This window comes from Conger conger, chromosome 19 (assembly GCF_963514075.1).
Source record: "Conger conger chromosome 19, fConCon1.1, whole genome shotgun sequence".
NCBI lineage: Eukaryota > Metazoa > Chordata > Actinopteri > Anguilliformes > Congridae > Conger > Conger conger.
The window spans coordinates 7,625,828-7,638,520 of record NC_083778.1 but is presented as its reverse complement, the minus strand read 5'-3'; the positions used below and the strand labels follow the sequence as shown (position 1 = coordinate 7,638,520).

At 44.7% G+C, this 12,693-nt stretch overlaps 1 protein-coding gene across 2 annotated transcripts; it reads left to right on the top strand.

Annotated features, from left to right (window-relative positions):
- Nucleotides 1-8,507: 8,507 nt before the first annotated feature.
- LOC133119231 (microsomal glutathione S-transferase 1-like) lies at nt 8,508-12,687 on the top strand. 2 transcript variants are annotated; one of them, XM_061229744.1, is made up of 4 exons: nt 8,508-8,625; nt 9,620-9,752; nt 10,667-10,761; nt 12,239-12,687. In XM_061229744.1, the coding sequence occupies exons 2-4, from the start codon at nt 9,627-9,629 to the stop codon at nt 12,483-12,485; spliced, it is 468 nt and encodes a 155-aa protein (XP_061085728.1). In that variant the 5' UTR covers nt 8,508-8,625; nt 9,620-9,626; the 3' UTR covers nt 12,486-12,687. The 2 variants fall into 2 exon arrangements, with proteins under 2 accessions (XP_061085728.1, XP_061085727.1); XM_061229743.1 differs by having other exon boundaries at nt 8,571-8,643.
- Nucleotides 12,688-12,693: the final 6 nt, after the last annotated feature.

The window sequence follows — 12,693 nt, the reverse complement described above, 5'->3', positions numbered from 1 at the left end:
GAGAGGCGCGTATATGTGCTCTTGCTCACGCCTCCCCTCACCTGCGGTTCCAGGTACAGCACTTTGATCCAGCTTCACCCCCTTTATCTGGGGGTGCTGGGAGGTGTCCCTTGGCCTTGTGACCTAAATGTGTTCTTTGGTCCGTAAATACTTGTGTGTCATTGTAAATAGCACTTCTTGCACCTTTTGTAATATGTACGCTTTCGCACTTTAATTCTTGTCTGGTCCTCGTTCACACTAAACGCACTCAACGGCCATCAAAAATACATGTTACGCACTCCCTCCTACCCCTAGTCACCTGAGGGATGTAACAGCCACACGAGTTTGGGCCAGGGATTATTTCAGCAAACAACGATTGTCATCCACAACAAATTTACGATCCATCTCTGGGAAGTCTCGACCAGTCGTCAAGCAATAAATTCAATTTTCGTTTGTTTTCTCGTTTCATCGCATTCAGCAGACACTGTTAACCAGTGACTAAACCACATTACACCCTTACAAACAACCCGTTCATGCGCCCGGATATTAACATTTTACATTTTAGTCATTTGGCAGACGCTTTTAATCCAAAGCGAGTGCATAAATTCCTCAACAAGTGAAAGCAACAAATGGCAAAACGCTCTTGTGGGCGAGTATTGGGTTTCTGGGTCGGTACTGGATCTCTTCCTGTTTGTGTAAGAGAGGCTGGCTTTGAGGTACACAGCTCTGAGCCCCCCCCCCCACCCACCCACCCCACAGCCATCACAAACAACAGAACTCACCATGCTGAGTTAAGGAGAGGTCCTAACGGACACACAGAGTATGTGACACCCGTGTGTTAAAATGGCCGACCCAAGCTCCGTCTGACTGTGTCCCCTGTCCCGGAGGGGGGAGGGAGGGGCAGGGGCCGCAATTAGGAGCCCGGTGTGAAGTGTGGGACCTGCGGGGGGCTTTTTCCCAGAATTTTCTCTCTGAGAAAGTGGAGCAGGTGGGCTGGATGGCGGCAGCCCGCTGAGCTAATTAGCGTAGCATGGCTGCATTCTGCCGTTCATGGCGATGGCTAATCAGAGAGCTGTTTTGAATCTTGTTTTAATTAGTGAGCCTGTGTCACCTCAGGTCTCCGGGGGAGGGGGGGGGGAGGGGCTCGGTCACGTTTTGGAACCACGCCACTAAGACTGGTGCATTGTGGGGTTTTTTCTGGCCAAAATATTTTTCTGAGACTCCAGGCCAGCCCCCCGATTCCAGTCTAAACTACCCAAGGGCACACCGGAGGTTAGCCGCTTCCATGGCGACCAAGAATACTCTCACTGCGCTTTTACTCAACGACTTCTCAACATCTGGGCATCATATCAGATCAGTCCAGAGAAACTGTAACCTGCATGCGAGCCTCCAACTGACACACTAACTTCCACCCTCTATGCTAACCGCCACCCGCTATGCTAACCACCACCCGCTATGCTAACCACCACCCTCTATGCTAACCGCCACCCACTATGCTAACCACCACCCGCTATGCTAACCACCACCCGCTATGCTAACCACCACCCTCTATGCTAACCGCCACACACTATGCTAACCACCACACACTATGCTAACCACCACCCGCTATGCTAACCGCCACACACTATGCTAACCACCACACACTATGCTAACCTCCACCCGCTATGCTAACTGCCACCCGCTATGCTAACCACCACCCGCTAGGCTAACCACCACCCTCTTTGCTAACCTCCACTAGCAACTCTAACCTCCACCCTCTTTGCTAACCTCCACTAGCAACTCTAACCTCCACCCACCACCTTCTATGCTAACCTCCACCCTCTTTGCTAACCTCCACTAGCAACTCTAACCTCCACCCTCTTTGCTAACCTCCACTAGCAACTCTAACCTCTATCCGCTTTGCTAACTTCCACCCTCTGTGCTAACCGCCGCCCTCTTTGCCAACCTCCACCCACCACTCTTAACTTCCACCCTCTATGCTAACCTCCACCCGTTATGCTAACATCCCCTGCCTGCTGGCTTTGACCCCCAAGTGCTCCTGCGGGCGGGGGGGAAGGGCACGCCGCTACACGCGTGTGGCTTCCGGCCTGGAGAAAGTAAAGCGGACGCTAATGGCGATCGATAAAAATGTTTGGCGCCTGGAACCCGTTCAGGAGGCATTCGGTAATGAAATCGATAGCGGCGGTTGGCTCCTGGCATTGAGATGATTGTGCAGATAGTAATTCAGTCAGCGCCGCCTCGCTTTCGCACTGTGAGCCGGGCGCTGCTCCCAGCATCCCAATTACTGGTGAGACTGGTGCACGATCAATGCGGGGATGTTTGCCGTGTCCAGGCCTGGTGGGAGTTCTTGCTGTATAAAAATATATGGTTTTCTGTCTGTCTCTCTCTCTCTCTCCCTCTCTTTTTTTTTTTTTACTTTGGTTGCTTTTATAGTATTTTTACTTATTATTGTATTGCTATCTGGTCATATCATTGTCTGGTTTTTGATGATTTTATAGCTAGCGTCTTATTTGTTTGTCTTTTTGTCATTGGTTATTTATTTCTGGAAATACCTTTAGCACTGTTTTTGTTCTCTCTCTCTCTCTCTCTCTCTCTCTCTCTCTCCTTCCTTCCTCCAGAATTCTCACTTCAGTCCTTCTGACAAAACGTGTAGTAAAACAAAATAGATTTTTGGCAAACACCGCGATTGCACCACATAAACGGTTTCTCCCAATTCCCGGAGAAATCTCAATTTCCAGATGCGTCCTCTGTTGGGGGGCTGAGTGATTCCACTCTGGAGCGACCGAAACATCAATAATGTATTTTTAACCGATCCAAAGAGCGGCAACATCAGCATTCACGCCGATGCTGCGCAATCTCGGCTGAGTACAACAACAACAGAAGCAGCACAGGAATGACACTGGAGTTCCCTGTGTTCTGGGACAAATACAACCGCAGCTTTATTCTATGGCTATAGAAAATATCTATTATAATATTATTTTTTAAAAGAATATATTATACGGCTGTGTAAGGCCATGTCTGAATTGTGTGTGTTTAAAAGTGGTCAGAGAGCGCAGAAGTTAATAAGGAGAGGGGATATGTAGTCGTTGTCGTTATTTCGAAATAAAAAGTGACTGAAACCCTCCAAAACCTATGTGCCGGGGTTCTACCTGAAGCCAAGCCGACGTGCCAATGCGTTGCTTTAGAACTGGTGGGCAACAGTGAGTGACCTCGCCTCTCTGTTCCCTGGGTAACGGGGTCAGAGGAGGGTGTCGGCCATCTCCTGCGTGGCCTGCGTCAGCTCGCAATCTTTTCACGTTCCCGTGAAGATCAAACATACCGCAAAAACCGCGGCCGCTTCCCGTAAGTTTACGTCACACGATTCAGAGAATAATTCCACAATGTATGCTTTTTAAGTTCAACTTAATTTTAATTTCACAACAGCCGTATTGTAATTAGAGACCCTGGGTATGGTTCACGCCTGTTCCTGATCTTGGAAGACTAACCCTAACCCTAATTATACCAGTAACCACTTGCGGTTCTGTACGCCCGGTGTTATAGTGGTAAATGCTAAATCGGAAGGGTTATATTTGTAGGTACCCTCTGTTTAACAACACCCGCACCCCTCACCACCCAGAACGTATGCACGATGTTCCTGTAGGTTTTTCGCTCACCCCATATCACCACTGAAGATACTGCGCGATGTCAAATGACTCACATTGTGCCCGGAAGCCAAAAATCAACGAGTGACACACAGCCCAAACCTCTCAGCTCCGCGCAGCAGACGCTTCTCCACAGTTTTTGTATTTTAAAATATTTTTCCGTTGACAAAGTGTCACTCGTCACACTCGCTGAAAACTAATTCCACGAGACGAAACAAATGTATCAGGACGTGAGGAAATTAAATAAATAATATGACGGAGTGTGGACACATTTGGGTGGGGAGGGGGGCGGAGGTGTCAAACTAGTTTTTGTTTGTAAAATAAAGCTTCAAGCGCGCGCGACGCTTCCATCGGCCTTTTCGGCGTCCGTAGAGACTCATGCATATTCAAATAAAAGAAAACTAGACTCACGCAGAGATAAAAACGGCTTCCACACCTGGAATGTGGAGTAAAATGTCATCCTGACAGCCTGAAGACTGATCACAGGTAGTCGCGGGGCATGCAGGAGAGAGAGACAGGTTTTCCGGGCACAGCTGGAGTCCAGACAAACTTTTCAATCTATTGTACAGAGGGAGGAAAAAAAGGATGTAAAGAATTCGACTGTGTCAGGCACAACTCCAAAATAACTTGTATGAATGTTAGTGTGGTTTTTTTATGATGTGAAATTTACGTTCTTAACCGCTTGCTAGTAATGGACTGCCTCTCCTTATGTCTCATGCGGATGATACATGTGTATTTGTCATTTTGACAAGGGAGCACCGAATTACGAATTATTTCAAATAACACTCTGTGACAACCCCGCATCTGCGATGCAAACCTTTATATGATTAATGCTTTCACACCAATGAATATACTGTATGTCAAAGTTAAGTGAGGTGATGTTACAGTAAAATACTAAAGCCAGTTTTACTCATGTGCGCGGCAAATGAGCACACCTGACCTGGTAACATGACGAAGCACAGTAAGAACTGACTGGCAAATCATTACCTCTATAGCTCCCAGTGTAAATATGCTACGTTGCGCAGAAAAACACAATTGAAACGATATATTCTACAACTTTCACTAAATTCGAAACGTTTTCCTGACGGAGGCACTGCGCTTTATCAGTTAACAATTCCTATAAATAAAATTAATGTATTACAATAGCCACAAGGCATGGATTCTTTGTCTTTGTGCGTGGGTTTGGCAGAGACTATTTTCACAGGCTTAATACAAGGCAAAGGTGACAGCAATCTGCTATCTTTTCGGCTATATTTTTGGCTTCGATCCACATTTCCCACGATTCAGCACTAAGTTCATTAGGGGTACCTGTGTCTACAGGGGTCTGTGCAGTTTGCATTCGCTGTTCTACGAGAAGAGCTGTGTATTCAGGTAGGGAAGCTGTCACATTTATTTTCGTGCCGCTGCCCAAGAATAGCCTACTACGTTTGTAGCCGTGCTATTCCTGGAGGTGTCAAATGTTGCAAACTATTACGTAGATTTGAAGATTTAAAACGCGGTGGGTGTGCGAGGAAAACTTTGCTCGATTGCGAAGATGTACCTTTTCTGTAGGCTACTTGCGCTCAGAGTTTCCGCATTCCGTCTCCTGGATTTTGTTTTTACCTGAGTCATGTCTCACATATTCAGTCAAATGTTTGAAATGTCAAAACTAGTACCTATTTTTTGTAGTTGGTATTTAGCCTACTTTAAGCTTTTCTTTTGTGACGATACTGGTATAATAACATACAATGGCATTTCTGCAAAAGAGCATGCTGCAAAATAAAGGCTATTGATAATAAATAAACAAGGGAGTAAAAGTCAAAACCGTAAAATGATTTTAATTAAATATTGTTTTCCATAATTTGACTTTTGTAGAAAATAAGGTTAGCAATATGGTTATGTCTTTTTACAGTACACTTCCGAGAGTAATTTTCAGTGTATGAGGTGCCATGGCATTTTCAGATGAATATTATATTTTTACAGGTCGGGAAATTAAATTAGAATTAAAAAATAATTTAATTTGGAATAGAAGTGAGGGTCTGGTGGTGACCAGTCAGACCTTGGACCTGTAGGATGGAATAACCCACCTGAACACACCAAATACCTATGAATACTACTACTGCGTCTACTTCTGCTATTACTATGACTACTGCTCCTACTACTACTACTGCCACTAATACTACTACTACTACTACTACTACTACGACTACGAATACTACTACTACTGCAATCAGTACTACCACTACTACTGCTTGTACTCCTGCCACTAATACTACTACTGCTACGAATAGTACTACTACTACGAATACTACGACCACTACTACTGCCACTAATACTACTGCCACTAATACTACTACTACTACTACTACTACGAATACTACTACTACTGCAATCAGTACTACCACTACTACTGCTAGTACTACTGCCACTAATACTACTACTGCTACTGCCACTACTACTACTCTTAATAACAACAACAACGATAATAATAAAAATAGTAATAGCTCCATTCAGCACACTTAGTACAATTTATTACATTTAAAAAAAATCTTTACTTTGTATCTACCACACTAACTTTTATTACAGAGGGAAGAAATTGATGAAATATTTATATTTTGTTTTTATAATAAGAAATTCATTTTCATTCCCATCTGATAAACATGCTTCATGGTCACTGTTTGCTCTGAACAACATGAGGGTATTTCTGCACTCAGAATGCCTTCCATTTTCAAGTTTTTCCCCATCTGAACCATGTTTTTTGGTCAGATACAGGAACTGAATACAAGAAATAGGGGGATATACCCAGTCATAGAATGGTGGATATTGTATTGTAACACCTGTGTAAAAATACATGAAAGATGCACACCTTATCTATTATGTAGCCATGAATGGGGGCTTGAAAACCACAGACATCCCCTGCACCACACAGCCGAACTGAGCCGTCTCACTCTCAGGCGGCCATTAAAGGAAGTTTACGCGGCCTGATGCTGTTCACATCAGAACCAGTTCCCACCTTCATCCCGGCTTCCTGTCCGAACGTGATGTCATCAGACCGGGCCCAATTAGGATCGGTGAACCCGCCTGCCAGCGAGAAAATAAAAGCGGAAATTGAGTGGAAAGTGCTTGAGTCAGCGAGGCTGTAGGCTGATTCTCTGGCTACCGAGGGGCTGGTCATTAACGTCAATGTTTAATTAGTGTGGAAAACAAAGGAAGACCAGACAGAATGTGTCTTACAGAAAGCCATCTTTTCTGCCTGCCCATGCCGGGCCAATCATTGCGCTAATTTGGGTAATTGTTGATGTTGGAATTGTGCCTGTGTCAGATGTTTTTTTCCCCGCCGGCCTTTAGCTTGAGTCTCGAGGACGAACTCTGGTTGTCTTGATGAAGTGCAGTTAGCGTTGTTTTCCTGCTGCTACGGTTGTGCCACTGTTCAGAGTGTTCACTTCCAATCGTGTGGCGCTGCTGTGGCCCCCTAGTGGAGGAATAACGAACAGCTGTGAAGGGTTGGTCTGTGATTTGTATTTTCTGGATTATTATTATTATTATTATTATTATTATTATTATTATTATTATTATTTACTGGATTGCACATTGATTGCGGGGTGCTTCAAATAGCCAGGGACCAGTTTGAACACCGCTATTAACCAACAAAGGAAAACTGCAATCCTAAACTATCCTGATGTGGACTTTGTTTACTTAGAGACTTGAAACCAGCATCAGGAGGACCCTCCCCCTACAAAAAAACAAATGTGTCTGCCAGAGAAGATTGTCCACCATTTTAGATTTTTTTTTGTTTTAATCACTAAAATTATATTTCCTCAGAGACACTTTGCACAAAATCTAAAATTCTAAAATTCCAGCCTCCGAAAAGTTTTTGTCTCAGGCAAAATGGCCCGCCATGAACCAACATGAATCTAAGGCGATTTTACTCGGGTGTGGGGTGAAGGTCCGCTCAGGATGTGTCAACATGACTAAGCACACTGACAGCTGCACCACCCCTTACAGAAAACACCTGCAGTTCAATGGTAGTGTACTGATTGTAATTATTGCAGTATGATGCCATATTTTGGACATAATCATATTTTTTAGCTGTAGTATGCAGTCTATTTAATTTGCAGTAGGCCAACTCATGAGGCAGTGTGCTGTACTGCATTTTCACTGCATTTTCACTGCATTGTCCTGCATTGTCCTTTGGTTAAAATAGTTTCATAAGGGACTGGCTGGCTGTTCATTGACTCAATAGAGCAGTGGAGTAAACCTGCGCACGGCAAAACTTGTATTACGAATAATTATTCTTGCTTGAGGTCAAGGACTTGCTTGAGTGTTATGTATTGTATATATGAATGAATAGACTGAATGTTATATTACAGGCATTTGGCAGAAGCTCTTATCCAGAGCGACATAGAAAAAAGTGCATAAACATAATCAGGGACAAGTGTAGACCCTGGTAGGAAGGACAGTTCCAGGCGCTAAAGATAAGAATTTAGGCCTTGTAGATTAATCTGATTATACAAACGAAAAAAGAAAAAAGAAACAAGAGGGGACAGAGTCATGGGCACAGTTGGTAGGGCGGTGGGAGAGGAGGAGTTCGGAAAAAGCAGGGTCTGAAACGGGAGAGAAAGTACAGAAAGAGGGGTAACAATATGCAGTAACGATCGAGAAGAAAACATTTAACATTTTAAACATTTAACCGTCGAGCTTTCCCTCAATTTTTAAAATGCATTCCAGACTTCAACACAGCGCTTTATCCCCCCTAAGTAGTTTTATCACTAAATTTAACATATCACAATAACCACACGGATTTTATTTCTCTTTGTGTGTGTAGCGGAACAACTGGTTTATCTTGCTTAATCCAAGTCAAAGGTACGGCAACAACAGTACCACTATCTTAGACAATCTTGGCTGCGAGCCATATTTCCCACAATTCCGCACTACGTGTATAAGAACTTTCGTCAATCTGCGCCCGATTCTGCAGAAGTCTGTGCAGTTTGCGTTCGCTGTTTTACGAGAAGAACTGTGTCTTCAGGTAGGGAATTTTCCACAGGTATTTTATTGCCGCTGCCCTAAAGTATAGCCTACTATTACATTTGTAGTCACGGTAGTCCGTTCCTAAAGGTATCGCTGTGTTGCAAACTATTACGCTGTTACACTCGATTTGAGTTTTGATTCGCAGTGGGTCTGGGGAAACTGCAAAGACGTACTTTTTCCAAGAATGCAATGCGGTCAGTTCCCGCATTCCTTCTCATGGACTTCGTTATTTTCGATTTATTCCATGCATTACGGCTATAGACTGTTCTCTCTAATTATTTTAAAACTATCGCTAGTAACTACTTTAAATTATTGTATTGTCACTGCACGGGTAAAACAAGTATCCAAAAGACAAATGACTTCCCTTCAATGATTTATGTGTTTTTGTCTCGATTAGACCTTTGTAGCTAGGTGTTACGAAATACTTTCTTGAATATTTTCCAGTGCAGGTATTGGTATTGCCATGACAACCTCTTAGTTAATAGTTAGCTTGCTCACAAACGGAGGAGACTGCTGCCAGCTATATGGGTATTGTGACTTCATTGAATAGTGATCGCGTTAATGCTATATTCTACAGGCCAGGATAAATACACTTTCTCAGGTTTGGGCGAAGACGGTCTCATCTGTCATCAAGATGGTTAAATGATATTATATGCCAATTCATTTTCACATGTACAAATATTTTGTGATTTCAGATGAATATTATGTTGAGTATGGTATTGTTGCAGTTAAGGACATAAAGGCATAATGTATTCTTGTGATAACATTTTTATTTGAGTGAGGGTCTGGTGGTGATTGTACAGTGCCCACTGGCTACGCCTTGGACTTGAAATGCAATTATACATGTCTCTTTGAAAAAATTATGATTTACTTATTTATCCCATCCAAGATTTGTGAAAACCCTGTTTTGTGTAGAACCATTTGGGTCTCACCAGCAGAACGCTTTTTTGGTGTGTAGGGCCTGAAAGAATGTTTTTTTTTTTGGTGTGCAGGTAAGAGATGGCGGAAGTGATGCACATGATTGACAGCGAGGTCTTCCTGGCCTTCTCCACGTACGCCACCATCGTCATCCTCAAGATGATGTTCATGGCTCCGTTGACGGCCTTCTATCGCTTTTCTAGAATGGTACGGTTTCCCTGCTGCTCAGGTGGAATAACTAACACACCAAAGACCTGCTGCTACTACTACTACTACTACTCATACGAATACTATTACAACTACTGCAACTACCTCTGCTGCTACTTGTACTAATACTACAACTACTGCTACGGCATGCCTACTACTAATACTAATACTACTACTGCTGCTGCTGCTGCTGCTACTACTACTACTACTACTACTACTACTACTCATACAAATACTATTACAACTACTGCAACTACCTCTGCTGCTACTTGTACTAATACTACAATTACTGCTACGGCATGCCTACTACTAATACTACTGCTGCTGCTGCTGCTACTACTACTACTACTACTACTCATACAAATACTATTACAACTACTGCAACTACCTCTGCTGCTACTTGTACTAATACTACAACTACTGCTACGGCATGCCTACTACTAATACTAATACTACTACTGCTGCTGCTAATACTACTACTACTACTACTACTACTACTCATATGAATACTATTACAACTACTGCTTCTATTTCTGCTGCTTATACTAGTAGTACAACTACTGCTACAACTAGCCTACTACTGCTACTAGTACTACTACTACTGCTGCTACTACAACAGACACGACTAATACTACTACTACTATTACTCCTGCTACTACTACAACAGATAGTACTAATACTGCTACTACTATAACTACTGCTGCTGTTACTATTACTTCTACTCGTGACTACTGCTATGCATGCTGCTGCTGCTACTACTACTAATACTACTACTAATCGTACTGCTACTACTACTATGATTACCAACACTACTACCACAAATAATACAGATAATACATGAATAAATGACAGGGTTTGTTTTTGAGAGCTGTGTGGGTGCTAAAGGGGCCCTGCTGTCCTGTGTGTGCTCACAGGCGTTCGCCAACCCAGAGGACACGGGGATCGGGAAGACCCCAGAGGAGAGGAAGAAGATGCTGCGCAGCGACGTGGATGTGGAGAGAGTCAGGAGGTACTTCCGGGTGACACCGAGAGAGAAACCAGTAGTTTTTTAGTAGTTTTTATTTATTTATTTATTTATTATTATTATTATTTTTTATTTTTATTTTTATTTTTTTATCTAACCCCAGTCTCACTTTGACTGTAGTGTTAGTCCTGAACTGGGTCGTTGTTGTCCTTTTGGCTGTGCATGCCCGGTTGTGTGCAGAGTATAGTTTATAGACCTGGGCCACATTCAGCCCCGACAGAACGTAGCAAAATGTTGATTTAAACAGAAAAGGTGGCGCGTTGGACATCCTGTTGCGAACCGTGGGCTGACATAGTACGGGTTGCTCCTATGGTGTCTGAGAAGGCGTTCTTCGGCCTTTCAAGCACAGGCCTACGTCATTATTGATTTGGGCTGCACCCCCGGCACACCCGCCAAACGAGAACAAACATACCTCAAAGCCTGTTGCGAAACTTCGCACACAGTTGGGAGAAAACACATCGCTCAACACTGAAACCTTGCAAAACGTTTGATTGAACATGGTTTACCTGGTTGAAGCATCTCCTCTGTCAGTGTACTCCTGTGTGCAGGATCCTTTATTGTCCTTTCAGCTGTTTGCGTGCCGAGTACAGTTCATAGTACAGTTCATAGAGCCGCGGTGGCGCAACAGGCTAAGACGCAGCAGACTTGCGGTTGCAGTTCGATTCTCGGTCCTGCCAAAAAGCCAAGTTTGGCCGGCTCACGTGGAGCAGTAATAATTGGCTCGCTGCTCCAGAGGGAGGGACTTGGCAGGGTTAGTAGATAGCCTCGGGCGCCTCGGAATCACGGTTACAGCTTGGGAGGCGAGACGGCTTGAAGAAGGTGTCTCCCGTTGGCCGCCGAGGGACGGGGTGTGGGCGGTGTATCTAATACTAATTGAATCAGACGGGGATAAAAATATATTTTTTCAAAATAGTACAGTTTATAGCGGGGGTGTCAAACTCCAGTCTTGGAGGGCCGCAGTGTCGACAGGTTTAACTCCAGTCCTGGAAGGCCGCAGTGTCTGCAGGTTTAACTCCAGTCCTGGAGGGCTGCAGTGTCTGCTGGTTTAACTCCAGTCCTGGAGGGCCGCAGTGTCTGCTGGTTTAACTCCAGTCCTGGAGGGCCGCAGTGTCTGCAGGTTTAACTCCAGTCCTGGAGGGCCGCAGTGTCTGCAGGTTTAACTCCAGTCCTGGAGGGCCGCAGTGTCTGCTAGTATTTGGTGTGCGTCAGCACAAGAGATACATTTCGAAGTCTAATTGGCTAAAGAGACCACACACCTTGTTCTCAGGGCCTTAATTGGCTGCTGATCGAAAGGAAACCGCGAATACCAGCAGGCACTGCGGCCCTCCAGGACTGGAGTTTGACGCCCCCCTGGTTCACGGACTGCTTCACAGCCCCGGTTTCCTGGAGTCTGCTCTGTGAGCGTACGGTGACGTTCCTCCTCAGCGGGGCTGAGCGGACTCTCCCTCTCTGTGTCCCGCAGGTGCCATCTGAACGACATGGAGAACATCATCCCCTTCGTGCTGGTGGGTCTGCTGTACTCCCTGACCGGGCCGAACCTGGCCTCCGCCCTCCTGTACTTCCGGGTCTTCGTGGGGTCCCGCTTCTGCCACACGGTGTCCTACGTGCTGCCCCTCCCACAGCCCTGCAGAGCCTTCTCCTGGTTGGCCGGCGTGGTCGTCATTCTCACGATGGCCTATCGGGTGCTCAGTACCGCGCTGTACCTGTAGGGGGCGCCTGAGGGCGCGCTACGCCTTCGGCCGACCCTCGCGCCGAATTATACGTTCACGTCTTCATTGAATTTTAACAAATTAATGTGTTTTTAGTTCACAGGATGCACTGAACAACACTTGGGGCTTTTCTCGTTCTGTACCTGCACATATATTCCAGTTTTCCTTCATTTATACCACTTTTATTGTCAGGGGAATATAATTCTTT

Excerpts from the sequence above, each read along its gene's own strand:
- LOC133119231 (XM_061229744.1), top strand. The coding sequence starts at position 9,627 with ATGGCGGAAGTGATGCACATGATTGACAGCGAGGTCTTCCTGGCCTTC. Across the intron at positions 9,753-10,666 it reads TCTATCGCTTTTCTAGAATG|GCGTTCGCCAACCCAGAGGA; the intron begins GTACGGTTTCCC and ends GTGTGCTCACAG. Across the intron at positions 10,762-12,238 it reads GATGTGGAGAGAGTCAGGAG|GTGCCATCTGAACGACATGG; the intron begins GTACTTCCGGGT and ends TGTGTCCCGCAG.